At 40.8% G+C, this 18,073-nt stretch overlaps 1 protein-coding gene across 2 annotated transcripts in view; it reads left to right on the top strand.

Annotated features, from left to right (window-relative positions):
• NALCN (sodium leak channel, non-selective) overlaps nt 1–18,073 on the top strand; it is a 421,791-nt gene that overhangs the window by 313,172 nt on the left and 90,546 nt on the right. For both annotated transcript variants that reach the window (XM_066593014.1, XM_066593005.1), the window contains 3 exons: nt 8,443–8,516; nt 15,092–15,193; nt 15,631–15,700. In XM_066593014.1, coding sequence (XP_066449111.1) covers nt 8,443–8,516; nt 15,092–15,193; nt 15,631–15,700 — 246 coding nt within the window. The remainder of the gene's footprint in view (nt 1–8,442; nt 8,517–15,091; nt 15,194–15,630; nt 15,701–18,073) is intronic.

Raw genomic sequence — 18,073 nt, 5'->3', positions numbered from 1 at the left:
TCCTTACATAGTTAGCATTGATTGAACAATGTCAGACTGTGTTGGAGCACACCTCCAAATGGTAATAATGTTCAGTTATTAAAGGGCCACTCCAGTGAAAACACATTTCTCCCTCCCTGCCCTCTCCCCTGATTCCCTGTCACACTCTGGAGGTTTCCTCTGTTTAATCCCGCCACTTCCCTGCAGTGTAGCCCCCGGTCTGATGCTGATCAGACACCATTTTAAGACTACCATTTTTCTATTTTCAGTTTCATATCCACTGCATGATGCATAAACACAGCATTACCTGAAGCTATACCATTTTTGCCTGCTGGGAACAGTTTCATTATCATTACATTGTATATTCTTCTAAATAAGCTACAGTCAAGAGGATGAGCTGTGATCTCCTCTATTACAACTGGGTTACAGGAGTTGTACGATCATTCTCTGTAACTGTGACAGGAGATTTTGTGTCGTCCTCAACACAGTTTCTGTGGTATGTATCATGTTATATCATCACACACACTGAGAATTTGACTAGAAAATGAACCATACCTGCAAACAGATCTACGCTGATCAGAGTTAAGATCACATGACCATCTGAGGATAAAGAGGCCAGGAGTTTCAGACAGAAAGCAATAACTAACAAAGGTAACACTAGCTCAGTTATATACTGTATACTGGAGGATAGCTACATAGTGAATGAATTTTTAAAAATCACCAGCGTGGCCCTTTAATACATTTCTGGGAGGAATAATAGAGGAACGGCGCAACACAGAGTTACCAGAAAAGAAGCATCACGATTTTATGTTAAGGGGAATATGAGTATTTACTAAAATAGACATATCTGTTGACCTCACAGGTCTTCATCAACGTAAGGCTTTCTTTTCTCCCACTTAATAGGACACCTGTTTCGATAATGTAGAGAACAGACACTAAGGACATGTTTAATTCCATAGACTAAAATTGTTGCCATGGTCTCTTAACAACCTTCTTACAATAACGGTCTCAGACTCCAGCACTATTTCATGCAGGTTTATTAAACTTTGTCAGGAATTGAAATATTATTGGCGACTTCACCTCTATTTTTTCCCCATGGGCTTCTACATTCATACAGTCTGTCACCCCAAAACCTTGTGGCCTTCATACATGTCCAGTGTAAGAACAGAGCAAAACTGCTTTTTGTCAAAGAGCAGCGAGTAACGTGTTTCCTCCAAAAAGCGACATAAAAGAGTTAAATTGCAGAAAAAAAGTTTGTGGCATCTTAAAACCAATAGAAGATTTAACTCTTTGCAATCCAATTTTGGATTCAGGGTTTCCTAGGGGGCTTTCTCTTTCTGCCATTATACAATGGCGCCATCTGCTGGCCAGAGCCAGTACTGCAGTATGTGACATGCAGGAGAGGCCCCAACAACTAAGCGGCCAGCAGTGTATAGTAAGAATATCCTGCTGGACATCTTCTGACATCGGAGCTGCACAGGCTTCAATCAGAATGTAAGAAGACGTCAGACAGTGGATTGGAAAGGGTTAATATGAGACATCCCTCTTTTTCGTTGTCCATTTTCAATGCTATTTTTATTTTATGTCCAAATCCGCCAAAGCCAGTAATCATAATGTAATTGTCAGTGTTTACACGTATTTATAATTGCGTACATTTTAGACATCAACATATTTATCCCAAAGTGAAAGTGTTTACCAAAACCTTGGTTAAATAACAGTGAAACAAAGTATCATTTCTACCGTAAGCAATTTCCCAGCATCTTGAATCCTTCCATAATCTTGGGATGCTCTGTATAAGGTATTGTGAAACTTGATCCTTTGGGGATATTCTTTCTCCTTGTAAAAATCATTTACTGGTCTCCTCAGCGCATCTAATGTATTCACTTTCGTCTTTTTGCAGTAATTTCCTTGACCTTGAGATTTAGAGTAAAATGCTGTGAATATAAGCAGAACGGGCATAAGTGGCATTATATAGTTTAATAGAGATGCATACTGGAAATGGAAGTATTTTCTAAAGCCATGAATAATCTCAGGGGATTACGTTACTTGCCATCTTTTCAAAATCTTTCATTCATAGTTCTTGTAATGTGTAAATGGAAATTTATTATGTAGCTTGTCAGAAGAAGATTACTCATCACATGCTGCCGTTTCTTTGATAAGAAGGAAGTATGTGGAAAGAATGTTCAAGAATTGTCGGCAAAGAAAATTCTGGAAAGTGACTTCAAGGCTAGAAATAATGTAAATTCAGAAAGAACTAGACACATATAAAAAAGAAAATAACCTAGGAATTATGAAACTGCAAATTATTTCCCATATCGCTCTGGAAAAAATGAAAATAAACTAATGTTATCTCATATTTCCTCGTCTAAAATGAGAAATATGAAATACTGTAGTCAGTACAGACTAGAATTAAAATATAATGTGTCTAAATGGCATAATCAGGAAATCATAAAATAACACTATGAATATATTCTGTAGAAAAAACAATAGAGAATGCAGAAATGACTTGCCCATAGCTATTTATACCAGATTCAAGTGATGCCAATTTTAAAGGGATTATCCAGGGACATGATATTCTGTAAAACCTCGCTCAGCTTGCTGTATTAAAATAGCAGATTACATTCTCACCCCTCCATACTCCCCCCCCCCCCCCCCCCCCCCCCCACTGTTGCTGTCTCGTTGACTTTCCGGTCCCCACTGGTCTTTACTACCGGATGCAGGCAGATGACGTCCCCAACAAAAGGGCCAATCAACCGATTCCATTAGCTGGTGAATAGCTACAGTGCTCACGTGACCCAATGTTGGGTCGTCATCACTCCCCTCCTAGAAGTAAAGTTCAGCAGGGACCGGAGAGCAGGACGAGACAACCTTGGAGGAGGGGGGGGGGGGGACAGAAGGCTGAATATGTAATCTGTTATTTTAATATTGCAAAATGAGCAAGATTTTACAGAATAGTTTATCCCCAGATAACCCCTTTAAGGAATTTAGCCGCTTATTGACCTACGATGGATATATCCGTCGTGTCTCAAGGGAAGGTAGGAAGTGGCATTCGAGCTTAGTTCATACCCAACAGTTATCAGATGCTTCTTACAGCCTTCAACGGCCATGGTCAGGGGTAACTCAAAACCACGCACCAACGTACGTGCACAAACACGCGTGAATGCAGGTCCATGCAGCATTACTTTTAATGGGCAACCCCTGCAGTGATTTTCAGGGAAGGGCTATATATATATATATATATATATATATATATATATATATATATATATATATATATATATATATATATGCCGCTGCCGTGTAAATATTCTCCGCAGGAAGCCCCCTTGTCACTGCACACTGTGACAGCACTGTCACAGTGTTCAGTGACAAGGGGACTCCCCGCGGGGAATATATATATATATATTTTTTATTTTAAACACATTCCAGGGGTGGCTTTCAGGGAAGGGCTTATATTTAAAGCCCTTCCCCGAAAAATCCCTGCAGGGCTTGCCAGCAGCCCATTAGTTTCAATGGGACTACAGAAGCGCCGGTCCCATTGAAAGCAATAGGAGAACATCATGATCCTCTGCCACAGCTGTGACAGCTGTGGCAGGGAATTCTTCACTCCTCGAGGGAATGAAGACATCCTCTGCCACAGCTGTGGCAGGAGATTCTTTACTCCCCGTGGGGAATCCCCTTGTCACTGAACACTGTGACAGTGCTTTCACAGTGTTCAGTGACAAGGGGACTCCCCGTGAGGAATATTTACACGTACCACAGACCTATGCTGCACGCATGTCTTATCTTCTACAGGTATGTGTGTTTGCACGCCTGTAAAACACGCGCATGTGAACACATCATAGGGAACCAATGGTTCTAATAGATGTGTGGCTTTGTGCGCACAATTGTGCGTACATAAACACGCTCGTCTAAATCCACCCTAAAGTAGCAAAATTGCATTTTATCACCTCACTTTTAAAATTTTTTTCAATACATTGTATGGTACGTTTCCAGGAAGTAAAGATGAAAAGGTGGAACTTCTTGGTATTCAGAATAAAAAGCAGCACTTTATTTCATATCAAAAATGGTAGGTACAAAAAAACAGAACATGGTGCACAAAAAAATAGGCGACAATTTTTTATGCACCGTTTCCTGTTTTTGTTCCTACTAGAGATGAGCGAGCATACTCAATAAGGCGCTTTACTCGAGAGAGCATCGCCTTTTTCGAGTAACTGCTGGGTCGTCCCTGAAGATTGGGTGAGCGGGGGGTTGCGGAGGGGATCAAAGGGAGAGAGATCTCTCCCACTCTCCCCCCCCCCCCCCCCCGCCACCCTGCGCTGCCCCCCGGCCACCCCCCCCAAATCTTCAGGGACGAGCCAGCAGTTACTCGAAAAAGGCTACTCTCTCTCTCGAGTAAATCGCCTTACATAGTATTCTCGCTCATCTCCAGTTCCTACCATTTTGATATGAAATACAGTGCTGCTTTTTATTCTGAACACTAAGGAGTGCGGCCTTTTCATCTTTACTTCCTGGACATTTGATATTGTTTAATTCAGGCTGAAGCACCTTTGAGTTACCATACAGAGTCAGTGGTGGTCGGCCATTGGTGAGTGCCATTTTCCTCTTTGCTTAGATTAATACATTATGGTACATTAAATGAGACCATCAAGAAATACAACTTGTCTGGCAACATCAAGCCCTCATACAGCTATGTCAAAGGAAAAAAAGGTATGATTTTTTGAAAATGGGGATTAAAAAATAAGAAGATGAAAAATGCAGGTTGAATGGTCACTAACTGGTGCTTATATGATAGGCTGTGTGATTTATTAGCAAAAGTGCAATTTGCGTTATTTACCTAAAATGACGTTTTTTGTGCTGAAAATGCACTATAAAGCACTAACTACTAGGGATCTTGTTTCTTCCTAACTTGCTGTTCATTATCTGTTGTCAAGTGATGATCTCTATCTTACTGGAGACAGCAGAACAGAAAGGTAGAGAAGGGCATGAGTTATCCTGCTCATTGAAGTCTATAAGAGCAGAGGGGAGGGGGGGGAGCTAATGGTGAGTTATTTGCTGCAATTTATTAACATTTTCACTGCTCTGTACTGCTTTACACTATCCTACATAATAATATTATATCTCTGTGTGTTCTACAGGCAGTTAGATAGCAGAAGCTGCAGTTCTCTATGTGAAGTGTATAGAACATAGCAGAGCAGCCAGGCTTCCCCCAACAGTTCTGAGAGAACTGAAAATCCTATTTTCACATTTCAAAGTGGGAAAATGGAGGGAAAATGCAGAATACAGGTCTCATAATGGCCAGAAATAGTGTTACTCTTCTTGCACACACATGACAACTTATTCTGAAAAGTTTGGTATGTTGTAAAGAGCTGCTGCCACCATAAGAAGTCTTGGCATACTCTTGGACCCTGATCACTGGACAGAGGGACAGAAACCCCACCATTTCCCTTACACAGCAGTCCTAGTGTACACACACTGCAGAGGACAGAAACACTGCTCTGTTTGACTGGGACTGTTAGCAGATTTCTAAATAGTGGATGAGCAGCACTGCTCAAAAGAGCCACGGGCCATACAGGCTATGTCCACCTTCACAACCTTTTTTTTTTTACCTGAATAAATCTAAATTGAAAAAATAAACAAGTTTTGTGTAGTGTTTAAACATTCCAATATATAAAATTATCTCACAAGTTATATCAAAATTACAATATAATTCAATTCCTTATCACTTTCAAGACAAATGGGAGGTTGCCAAAAATATGATGGAATGTCATAAAGAGGTTTTCCGAGAAATTCACAGCAGCCAATCACAGATTGCTGATGTCAACAAAACAGATCTTCATTCATAAAATGAAAGATACAATTATCGAATTATACAAACGATCCAATAACCCTATCTACACTATGATTGGAGTGATGTTGTGTTGTGTGTAAGCCAGCTAATAATTCACATATACAAACTCACATTTTTCTACAATTGACAAAGAAGATGGCTAATGTTAAGTCCTATAATCCACACAAACACATTTGGAGAACGCTGAGCAGCTTGTCCTGCTTCCTGTTGATAACAAGCATTGGCAGATGGTTCTATCAGTGTTTTGATAATCAAAGTATATCCTTTGGGGCTTCATCATAAAATGTAACACAGTCATTCTGGTGATTATGGGATATTTCTTGATTATTACGTGATAGCGCTATTCCAAATATATATATTTAGAAATATTTAAATGCCAGTAAAGGAAAAAAATCGAATCATCTTAATTTAGGCCATTATGTGGCAATGGCAAACTTCAATCCCGCTGATTGTGAATCCTAACACATAGTATATGCATTGTCAAGCCGCTTGTGACCTCAATAAATCTTCCCACTCATTCGTGTGATTCAGAGGTAAAAACATACTAAATGATGTCACGGTAACCATGGCTTTGAAGGTTCAGTATGCAATTAGGAAAAGATTGATCACAAAGATTTAAATCCACCTGATCTTTCCATCTTACTTGGAGACTCTTTAAGTCAGCCTACCTTATTTACAGTAGGAGCTTATTTGTAGACAATCAGAACTCTTTAAGCCAAGGTGAACTTTCCAGAGGTTTTTTTTTCTTAGTCACTTTAAAGAGGACATTTTAATGGAGATCCATAACTGCTGCAGAGTGGGAAGACATAACATCTTAGTAACTCTGCTTGCAGACCTGTTAACATATACACAGTGTCAGGGCCATTTCAAAACATTGGAAAGTCCATTTCAAATATTTCACGAGCAATGCCGAATATAATGGTTAGACAAATAGAAGATACCGCGGTCACCGATTCTGTCAGATTAACAAAGGATACAGTTGTCAGATAAATAGCATGTACATAGTTCTGGTGAATAGCACATACAGATCTGAAGTAAAAAGCGGATACACAGTTCAAGTAAATGTCAGATTAGTGGTCAGTCAGTGTATGCTGCAGTCAGATAACACATATATAGACTAGTTAGATAAATAGAAGATACATGATTCACATAAAAAGTGTATATAGAGGTCAGATAAACGTGTTTTTGGAACATGTTCTGCTGCCATGGCTTTCCCTCTGAAATCAGAAAACCGACAAATAACTGAAACTGCACTGTTCTGTGCCATTGTTTTTTGCCTCTTCATTCTATAAGAACATTGGATATGGATCTGCTGTGCCTCTAAATCAATTTGTCTTAGGCCTAGATATGAGGGCTGCACTTGGGGATCCCCAGTTTTCACTCATTAGCCCCACCAGTCAGGATCTGGTCTTCATTGCGGGTAACCCCAGATCGCTTCCCCATAAATAGTCTTGGTTGAGGCAGCTGATGCAACTTGGTAAAGTTTCTGTAATGCTGTACCAGAGGGTGTTGACATAGACATAGTCATAGTATGGAGCTGAGGTCGGGATACATGGAATTCTTGGTTAACTGAGAAGCTTGTTGAATGTAAGGGCAGGCAAAGTAAACATGGTCAGTAAGAAAGTTGAGGTCAAGAGTGGAGAAATCAGGAAAAGCTGGGTAGACAGGAATAAATCAAAACCAGGAGAACTGAAGAAAACAGCAAACACTTTTGCACACTATAGAGACTGAGTGCTCATGCGCCCTCTGCTGGAAGAGGGAGTTTTAAAATAGGGCAGGACCCATCAGGATTCGCTGGGGATCCAAAAGCTTGATGCGCAAGGTAGCCCTTTAAGGAATTGGATGGGCAAATGTGTGCACCCTACGGGAGGCAGAGAGGGAGGCCGTGTGACAGCAGCTGCAGCAGCTGATGCAAGGATGGAGGCAGTTAGACAGGGAGCCCTTATGGTGGAAGGAGGTGATGGTGACTGTGGTTCTGACATATGACATATTCATACATCATAGCAATCAGATTCCCCCACCCCCCATTTATCACAGGCTTAGCTTGGAAAAAATCAGTTAAATTCCATAACACATCTTTAGAGCTGCAAATCCCTTTCGTCTATCTACAGCCACTAATGGCTCAGTGGAAACTGTATAAATCGTTACCCAGTGCACTCCCCCTAGTGGCAACTGCTAGTAGTCTAGCCTTTCCTTACTTACATTGTCTATTTAGCTACCTCTCATGACAGTGGGCCAAAAGGTGGGCCCCCTTTTTTGGTTGGACTCCTGATTGCAGTTTTGCTGTGATGTTGGCCCACTGGAAAGCAATGAGGAGTCTGGACATCCTGCCCTATACAAACAGCCCTGCATAATGTATGCTCTTAAAAGCTTGCTGGTTTATCATTATAATGTGTCAGTGCACACCTGCATAATCAGATTGTAAGTGGGACTTTCTATAAACTGTGAATACCAATTAGATATTACAGATGTAACATGTGAGTATGCTGGTATTCTCAAATGGAATATTATGTAGTTACAAAGCGTTAATTTTTCATTTTGGTGTTTTTGAATGGAAGGAAATGGATTCTTCTGTTATTTATCTATAAGTACAATCATTTGTTTTTTTACAGCTACGCAAGTCGGTTTTTAGCATCAGAGCAAGAAATCTTCTGGAAAAGGAAACGGCAGTAAATAAAATCCTGAGGTAAAATGACTTAAAAGGAATCTGCATGAGACAGTTGAATGTTTTCCTAGTTTCATTCTTTGTTATCTAGGTGGAACAGATAATAAAGTTACTTACTTTAATCTTTTCTTTTATGGCAGGGTATTCTAAATTTCAGTATCTCAGGAAATTTCTGTGACTGAAATCTAGTATAATGAAATGATGGCCACTGCGATACAGTTCACTTAGTGACATTTACTGGAAGCCCTAATTTTTGGGCTCAGAACCAGCGTGTTTGATGATAGTGGGAAAGTTAATCTTCTATGGATGTTAAATGAGTCTCTCTGGCTTGGTTCAAGAGTATCTCAGATGTGGCTGGGTGCCTCAGGGCAGTAGTGAGCAGCTGTGATAGACCCTTCTCAGGGGGAAATCGGAGCGCTCTCATAGCTTTAAAGAGTCTCACTGATAAGTCGAATTTAGTCATTAGGAAGGTTCCAAAATTCTGGCTGTATTTCTGCATGTGTTATATTGCATAGTCTGGGATAGATATCTAAATGTAGAAAGAGCTTCTCAGGTTGTGCATTTCCACAGCAGGTTTTCTAGGTACTGTTGGACCAAAAGACTGTACCTTATTTAAAGAGTAGCTAAACTTTCAGATAACTTTTGACATGTTATAGAGACATGTCAAAAGAATTAATTACTTGGGATACTGCTGCTGAGACCCCTGCTGTGGTCCTGATGTGTTGAAGTTTGTTATCAAAACACCTTTTCCCTCATAGGACAGTGACTGCACCAATCACAGCACAGCTTTCATTTTACCTCAGCAGTATAAAAAAATGAAAGATTTTCTTTTAGACAGCTTTCATAGGATTCTAATATCGGGCTGCTTTTCCGTGGCCCACCCTGTAGATGCTCTGGTGATGATAAGTGACTGTAAGTGTGAGGCGTAGCATTTAGTCGTACATAAAACATACACAAGAGGGTAGAATTGTTTAGATAACAAACCGCACCATATCAGGCTTAGATGTATATACATATTAGATTGTATACCACTACATGCTATGCCTCACCTTCACTCATCATCACCATAGCATCCACAACAAACTTCATGCTTCACATCATCTAAATCACACTTGTCAAACACAAGGCCCGCGGGCCAAATCCGTCCCACCGCCTCATTTTATGTGGCCCGTCAACCTATGGCATGCGTGTCAATGGCCGCTCACCACAGTAGTGATTACTGGCCAGAGTGCTGCAGCTTCCTGACGGTAATCACGCTGCAACGCTGATCCCGGTGCACATTCTGACGTCAGTGTGCACCCGGGATCCTCTTCCCCTGAGTCCTCTCCGCCTTAGTTCTGCAAGAGAGGACAAGGGAGGAAACGTTCCGGGCACACACACTGACATCATTGCCGAGAAGAAGAGAAGAAGGTAAGTATATGGGTTGGTGGGCTATTATTATTGTGGCTACTGTGGCGTTAATATTACTGAGGGGGTTAATATTATTACTGTGGGGTTAATATTACTGAGGGGGTTAATATTATTATGGTGGGCTTAATATTACTGAAGGGGTTTATATTATTACTGTGGGGTTAATAGTATTACTATGGGGTTAATATTATTACTGTGGGGTTAATATTACTAAGGGGGTTAATATTTTTACTGTGGGGTTAATATTACTGAGGAGGTTTATATTATTACTGTGGGGTCACTATTACTACTTAGGCCACTGTGGGGGTCACTATTACTACTGGGGCCACTGTGCGGGTCACAATTACTAGTGGTGCCACTGTGGGGTAACCTGTTACTACTGGGTCCACTATGAGAGTCACTATTTTTACTGGGGCCACTATGAAAGTCACTATTACTACTAGGGCCACAATAGGGGCACTATTATTACTGCGACCACTATAGGGGTCACTATTAGTGCTCGTTCACATGGGCGTAATTGTTTTTCGGTCGCACAAATACGCTGCATATTTCTGCAGTAGAAAATCGCTTATGCTTGTGTATTTGGGCACGCAAAAAAGAACGCAGATGGGCCCATTGAAATGGTGCAAAAATATGCAGTGAATACACAGGTTTGCGTGGCCCATTCACTTTAATGGCGTAGTACGCAACAAAATAGGTAATGCTGTGGGAAAATATACATCATGTGAATGAGCTCATTGAGATCAATGTCCTCTATTCACTGCATATTATGTATGCAAATATGCTTGTGTGAACAGCTCACTAGCAAAGCCAGACTCCTACTGTACACTGATAAAGGGCAAATATCCTGAAACAGCTGTCTGTACATGGAGTCTGGCTTTGCTTTTGATTTTCAGTCATTGTTATAAGGCTTGTATAAAGATTGTATAAACTTTGACTTGAAGGAATGCTGCTTTCCAATAGGTGTCACTGTGGAGAAATTATTCCATCTTACTTATTTGCATATTACCCAGAGGAGCATGAATGGCCTTTTGAGTCTCCTCACTCACCATCTAGGTTCTCTTCCTAAGGAGAAAAGATACCGTTTCTGACCCCCCGTCCCAGGCCTCTCATTAGCAAAGCCTACTTGTATATACCAGCAGAGAACTTAAACGAGGTTCCAATGGAGGGAGGAGAGAAAGTTGCTGCATCATGTTTATATTTCTATACAAAACATGGTCTGTACATTGGGAGAGAGTATATTTCTGCTACTGGTAATGTATATAGCAGCAAATGAGACAAACAAACTACATTTTGGTGTGTGGAATATTGCAGTTCTGTGTTTATGGTCCCAAACGTTGTTCAAAGTCACTACCGTATTTTCTGGCATATAAGACCACGGGGCGTATAAGACGACCTCGACTTTTCGTCTTATATGCCGGGAATACAGTGTGAAAAAAAAATCAATACTCACCTCCGGCGGCGCTGCTGCAGGCTGTCGCTCCCTCATGCACGCTGGCAGAGCATTCCTTTTTGCAAGTGGGGCTTGAATGCCCCGCCTCTAGAAAGATAATGCTCTGATTGGCTAACTAAGTCTGGCGTTAGCCAATCACAGCCATTCAATGATGTCATGAATGGCTGTGATTGGCTATCGCCAGACTAAGTTATCATCATCAGAGCCACAGACTTTTTCATTTGATTTTCATTTCATTTTGTGCTATGTTAGGGTACTTTGAATAGTAGTTAGACATAAGAAAAGCTCATCGGCAGCAACAATAGGGAAAGCTTTTTTTGTAATATATGCGGCTGGCTATATTGGGCTATTACATGCCTGCTCAGACTTATACCAGCTTAATACGCTCCCTATAACTGCGTGACCCCCACATCATCATTTTGTTTGGGGCCAATCTCTTTGAGCTAATCCATACCACAATTACTACTATTTGGGATTTAGTTCTATCTTTTCCTCCCTCGCTATATATGGGCAAATCGCCCTTTTTCAAGCGAGTCTCTAAATCCTACTAGTATTAGTAATTCGATTGTGATACTAAAAATATATCAAGTATCAGCAATCACCAAGATACGATTACACATTGTTGGACAAGAACTGACCATATAGTAGTCCATTCGCTCAAGTATAATCTGGCATTGACCAGGGTTTACCTTTTGCTCCTGATGAACCGCTGTTTTACTGAGCGGGGAAACGCGTCGAGCATAATTGATTGACTTACAGGTTTTACGCGAGCCTGTTTACTCTGCAATAACGCATGAGCATAATTGATTTACTTACAGGCTTCACGTAAGCCTGCCTACTCTGCATAAACGTATATTTGTAATCCTTGAGCAGTTCCCCTGTCGGGCCCTTCCTCGGGCCTAGACATTACGCATATTTATAATATCAAATTACCTTGGAGTTATTATGCGTTGTCCCTTGATCTAGTCACTACAGACCTGGCTCACACAGTAGTCTATAATTACTAGACTCTGTGTCCTGAAACTTTGGCCAAGAGTGACACAAGATCTAGATAAAGACCTCTATATCACTAATACAGGTCCTCTGTCCTAACTGTTTGTTTGTCTGTCGGACCATTATATGTTTTTTAAAAGGTTCTCAATAAAGCTTAAATGAAATTTTAGTCTACATCTGTGAAGGGCTTTTACATATATTTCTAATATATAGACACTGCTGGCTGCCTCTGCGAATTCACCGTTTTTGAATGAATCGAAGCAAAGCAGAAGGAAAAAATTACGATTTTTTGTCAATTGTGTCATTTTAAAAATAGATTTTTTTGTACAGCATACATAGGAATGAAGACTTTCACCCTGTTATGGATACCCCTGTTTGTCCCGTGTTCAGAAATATACCCATTGTGGCCCTAATCTTCTGTCTGGATGCACAACTGGGCCCAAACTGAACAAAGCGTCAAACTTTAACTGTCTTAACTTTTATTTGATCGCCATTATCCATGGATAATGGCAATCACGTGACCGAGGACCACTGACCGTGACATCTCTCAAGCTCTTGGCTACCTTTAGTAGCCAGCAGCAAGGAGATTTTAAATTTCCTCTTGCCCTCCCCAGCATCTGCGCTTGCGTCCGCCATTCTGGCAACGGGCGCATGCGCCAAAGCTGTAGAAAGATCCACAGATAAGGATCCCATCGGGGGTACATCGCCAGTGGCCTTGGTTAAGCAATTTTACCAATTTCACAATTTCACGTGACTGGGAACTGCGTACTGTGACCCCCCATGAAATCTCCAGGCTCTTGGCTACATTTAGTAGCCAGGTGTGGGGAGATTTCAAATTACCCCGGCAATCTGCAGCTTTTGCGCCTGCATCAGCCATTTTGGCAACAGACGCGTGCACAGAAGCCGGGGTAAAGTCTGCGAATAAATCCAGGGAACTTAGGTACCTAATTTCATCTCCCAAACATTTTTTTTTTTACACATTTTTTAATTGTTTAAAACTTTTACATGATCGCTATTATCCATTGGATAGCAGCAATTATGTGACTGGGAACCACATACAGCGGCTCCCAGTGACAGCTCCCTGCTCTCGGCAGGTAGTTTTTAAATTTCCCTGTTCTCCCGGCCCTTTGCGCATGTATGTGGCGTAATGCAGCAGGTCCGGGGAAGACTAGAAAGACGCCGGGCATCGCGGAGGACAGGGGGTGAGTATTCTCAGCTCCCCTTACAGATCCTACCCTCAAGGTGCTGTTGCTGCTTATGGTAATTGAACTACTGCTGCTTTCCTTCTTTTGCTTCCACCATGTTTCCTCCTCCTTCTTCCAAAAAAAATGTTCTAAAGCACAAGAAACAGCTGTAGCTCTACAGGTTTTCCTTGGAGAAGGCCCGTGCTTGGCGGTTCTGTTCACCTGGTAGAATTTGTCCATTGAAAACTTTATCATATTGCTTTTAAAACAAGCAACACACCTACTGTCTTGTGTCGCCAAATTGTAGTAGCTCTAAAATTGTTCCTTGGAGTAGGCTCATGCTTGAGTGTTGTCTTCACATGGCAGAATTTTTTTTTGTAAGATTTATGACATTGCTTTTAAAACAAGCAACACAACTGTTGTTTTTCTTGGTGCAATTTTTGATCGAAGAGACCCAATCTGGTTTTTTTTAGCAACACCGATGTGCTACCATTGACCCCTACACCACTGTGTACTATTTTGAGCAATTGTGGGAGGAGCACAGTGTTCCCCGGATGCAATGTGGGAGGGCTTTGGTTGCATTGGGGACCTTCTGGAGGGCAAATTAGTGAACCCGATTTTTACTTCCATTCACTTTAATGAGACTCGGAATCGACTCTCCTAATTCACAATGATTTTCATGAAATCTGCCTGATACTGACAAAAAACTATTATTCCATTAATCGCTCATCACTAACCATCAGAGTAGGAGCTATTTTAACTCATAGAGAAGGGTTTTCAGCAGAGGCCCCTATTTATGCCTAATTGGGCATATGTGCAGAGTTCTTGTTTATAAAACAGACTAGAGATGAGCGAGCGTACTCGGAAAAGCACTACTTGCTCGAGTAATTTGCTTTATCCGAGTATCGCTGTGCTCGGGTCTGAAGATTCGGGTGCCGGCACGGAGCGGGGAGCTGCAGGGGAGAGCGGGGAGGAACGGAGGTAAGATCTTTCTCTCCCTCTCTCCCGCCCGCTCTCCCCTGCTCCCCGCTGTGACTCACCTGTCAGCCGCAGCGGCACCCGAATCTTCAGACCCGAGCACAGCGATACTCGGATAAAGCACATTACTCGAGCGAGTAGTGCTTTTCCGAGTATGCTCGCTCATCTCTAAAACAGACCCATTAATTTTACATTGTTTAGTAAAAATAATAGCAAAAGTTAAGCAATGTCATACCATATGTATCTTTGAAAAAGTGTTTGCAACAAAGATTTCAGCTAATGAAGCTTTTATAGTTGGAGATTTTACTTTTAGAGATGTGCACGTTTTACTTTATAGAAAAGTAACGTAAGTTTTCCTTAGATTAACAAAACTGTACAGCATATATTTAGAAATAGATGGTCTTATAGAGAAAAAGAAAACTATCCCATCTCCTTTTTTGGTGCTGTATATTTTTGTGACCCATATGACATAAAGTATATGTTTCCATTTGTAATATCTTCTGGCAGACTACTGAGCCTCTGTATCGTTTCATGTTTTACAGTCTAATTTATTTTCCTTTGCAAATCATTTCTTTCAGAGCATGCACAAGGCAGCGCATGCTGAGTGGCTCTTTTGAAGGGCAGCCTGCCAAGGAAAGATCAATCCTTAGTGTGCAACATCATATACGGCAAGAAAGAAGGTAACTTTAGCAAGAAAGTAGCACATTTCCAGTTTTTTTTTCACCATCTACCTAAAGAAAGTAGCACATTTTGCCATTCTTTTTCATCCGTTACAATATTGCAGAAACTAATATAACTACTACATTACCTCCCATTAAATATACTGTCGTAAGACTTGTTATTATAAATGTCACTCTATTCACATGCAACAGGACTATCAATTTAAAGATCAAAGAAAAGATTGCTTTCTTTGTTCAAGCAGATTATACATCATTTTACAAGGACGTAAGCCTCTAACCCCCAGCCTTTATAAGTGACTTGCTTTTGAAATGCCTCACTTAGCCATGAGCCCCGTTCTTTATTTCTTTTTCAGACATTGTCCATGCTTGCAAGTCAAGGCTTCATCAAACTTGTTTCCCTTTAGTGTTATTCAATGCAATTTTGTTGATTGTTGCAGGTCACTAAGACATGGCTCAAACAGTCAAAGAATCAGCAGGGGGAAATCTTTGGAAACACTAACACAAGATGTGAGTTTCATCATTGCCCCTTTGTTAATAGGAAGCATTGTTGTGTAGGCTAATAGCATCTGTTCATTTGTTGTTTTACTTTCTGTGAATCACTGTGCATTTTATGTGATGATTGTTGACGAGTAAAATTGCTAGCAGAAATGGATAGCCCTAAAGGCATTATCCACTTTTTACCCCTTTTCAAGTGTTGGCCTCCCATGATCATGCACACATTGCTCACATCCCCATGTATTGTTTTCTTCTCAGGGGTACAACAAGGGCTGGACGATTTAGTCAAAAACTAAACTTTTGATATTTTTTTTCTTTGGCCTCTTCTCGATCTTTGATTTTAATTTCATTTTTCTTTTTTTTGTTTGTATTGCTAAATAACCTAAAAATACCAAACATCATTTTTTTTAAATAAGGGAATTACATACACTGCAAATCCTTTATCTATATTAATTGTCACAGTTTAACGGGACAATTCGGTTAATCAGTACTTATCACGGATTTGCTATGTATGTGAATTCCTTAAAAGAATGGGTCATGAGCTTCAGTTATATACACATGAAGGATGGGGTTCCACACCTCGCAGTCATCCTGGTCCCCTATGTACTATGAACACACCCCATACACCGTCCTCCTGACAGTTATCACAGCCCCGCTTCCTGGTTTCCTGCACACACTACCTACTCCAAACCTAATATTAACCCCACCCACTCACGAAAGTTAGAATTGTGCTTCAGAACAATGACGATTAATCAAATTAATTTGATTAATTGCCCATCCCTAGGCACAACTATAGGAAATGCAGAAGTTGTGTTCTAGGTTTTTAAAGGGCCAGACTGCTACTCTGCTATATAAAGAGAAACTAGCATATATAGTCTTTGTGCTGTAATATCGCTGGGGTCCTGAGCTGTTATCCATGACATCACTTATGTGGTGCCATTTATTATGCCTGTAGTATGACAATACACATGTTCTATGACGTCACATAATGTGGCATTTCTTGGTTAATGACCCTTTCTTAGGACTTCATTATTTATTATCCGTGTACTGAGAAATCACTATGTAACTTCTGTTTGCAGCATCCCTTTGTCTATGATCCTTGAATTGTGATAATAGCTGCTGTACTGTGACATTACTGTGTGCAGAAAGTGTTTATTATGCATGTACTGTGACATGACTGTGTTCATTATCAAACTTTGAGCCCATTCCTTCTGGAACTGAGTTCAGGGGAAACTAGCCATAGGATCATGTTCCCATGGTAGAAAATAAGCTGCAGAAATTGGCAGCTGAAAATCAGATTTCTGTGGTTCTGCACACAGATTTGCTCCATTGGAATTAATTGGAGCTAATGCTTGGCCTTTCATTGCAGAATCTTTGGCATTAATGAACATTAGCAACAAGTTTATTCCACACATATTTTCCTGAGCTTATAAATAGGGCATACCCTATGCATTAAATACCCCATTCACATGCATTGTCAATGGAAGGTCAGTGGATTTCATAAGGATGTCTTGGTACAGATTTCATAAGGTACAGAATCTGTGCTCAAATCTTAATAGAATCCTTAGTGGGTGAGCATGGTTTTAGTTATGGCGCATGCATATGAAGAAAATCATGCAATGGTTAGAAATCACATTTTTATTCATGTGCACAGAAATTATGGCAGATTCAGAAAATTCATTAAACAAGTTATTTTGTAAAGCAGAATTTATATATATTATATATATTAAGATTGCCACTACACCACCAATAGAGATGAGCGAGCATATTAGTTAAGGGCAGATACTCGAGCGAGTATCATCCGTTTTGAGTACCTGCCTGCTCGTCAGAAAAGATTCGGGCGGCAGTGGCGGAGAACGGGGGGGAGATCTCTCTCTCTCCTCCCCCGCTTACCCCTGCTCACTCCCGCAACCCACCGTCACCCCCGCCGGCACCCGAATCTTTTCTGACGAGCAGGCAGATACTTGAAAAGGACGATACTCGCTCAAGTATCTGCCCTTAAAGAGTATGCTCGCTCATCTCTAACCACCAACTGTGGTAAAATAACAAAAAGAGCAGTGTTTGTAGGTGTCACAAGACGTCACCTGACTGCTGCAGCCAGTCAGAGTCTGTAGCATCACCGCTTGTTCCCTTTGCATCAGCACTTACATCCTGGGTTCTAGCAGTGCAGAACAATGACCCTGCAGCCTCTGATTGGCTGCAGTAGTCAGGTGACATCCTATGACATCATCCGAACAACCCCTTTAAAGTTGTAGGAGTTAATTTTACATACAGTATGGGGTGCATGGTCACTTCAACTGTGCTGATATATGAAGTTCTTTATTATACAATTAAGAATCTTTTTAAGTAATAGGAAATTCTTTAAAGTTTTATTCATTTAATTTA

Source organism: Eleutherodactylus coqui, chromosome 1 (assembly GCF_035609145.1).
Source record: "Eleutherodactylus coqui strain aEleCoq1 chromosome 1, aEleCoq1.hap1, whole genome shotgun sequence".
Classification (NCBI taxonomy): Eukaryota; Metazoa; Chordata; class Amphibia; order Anura; family Eleutherodactylidae; genus Eleutherodactylus; species Eleutherodactylus coqui.
This window is presented reverse-complemented; position numbering and strand designations above follow the sequence as displayed.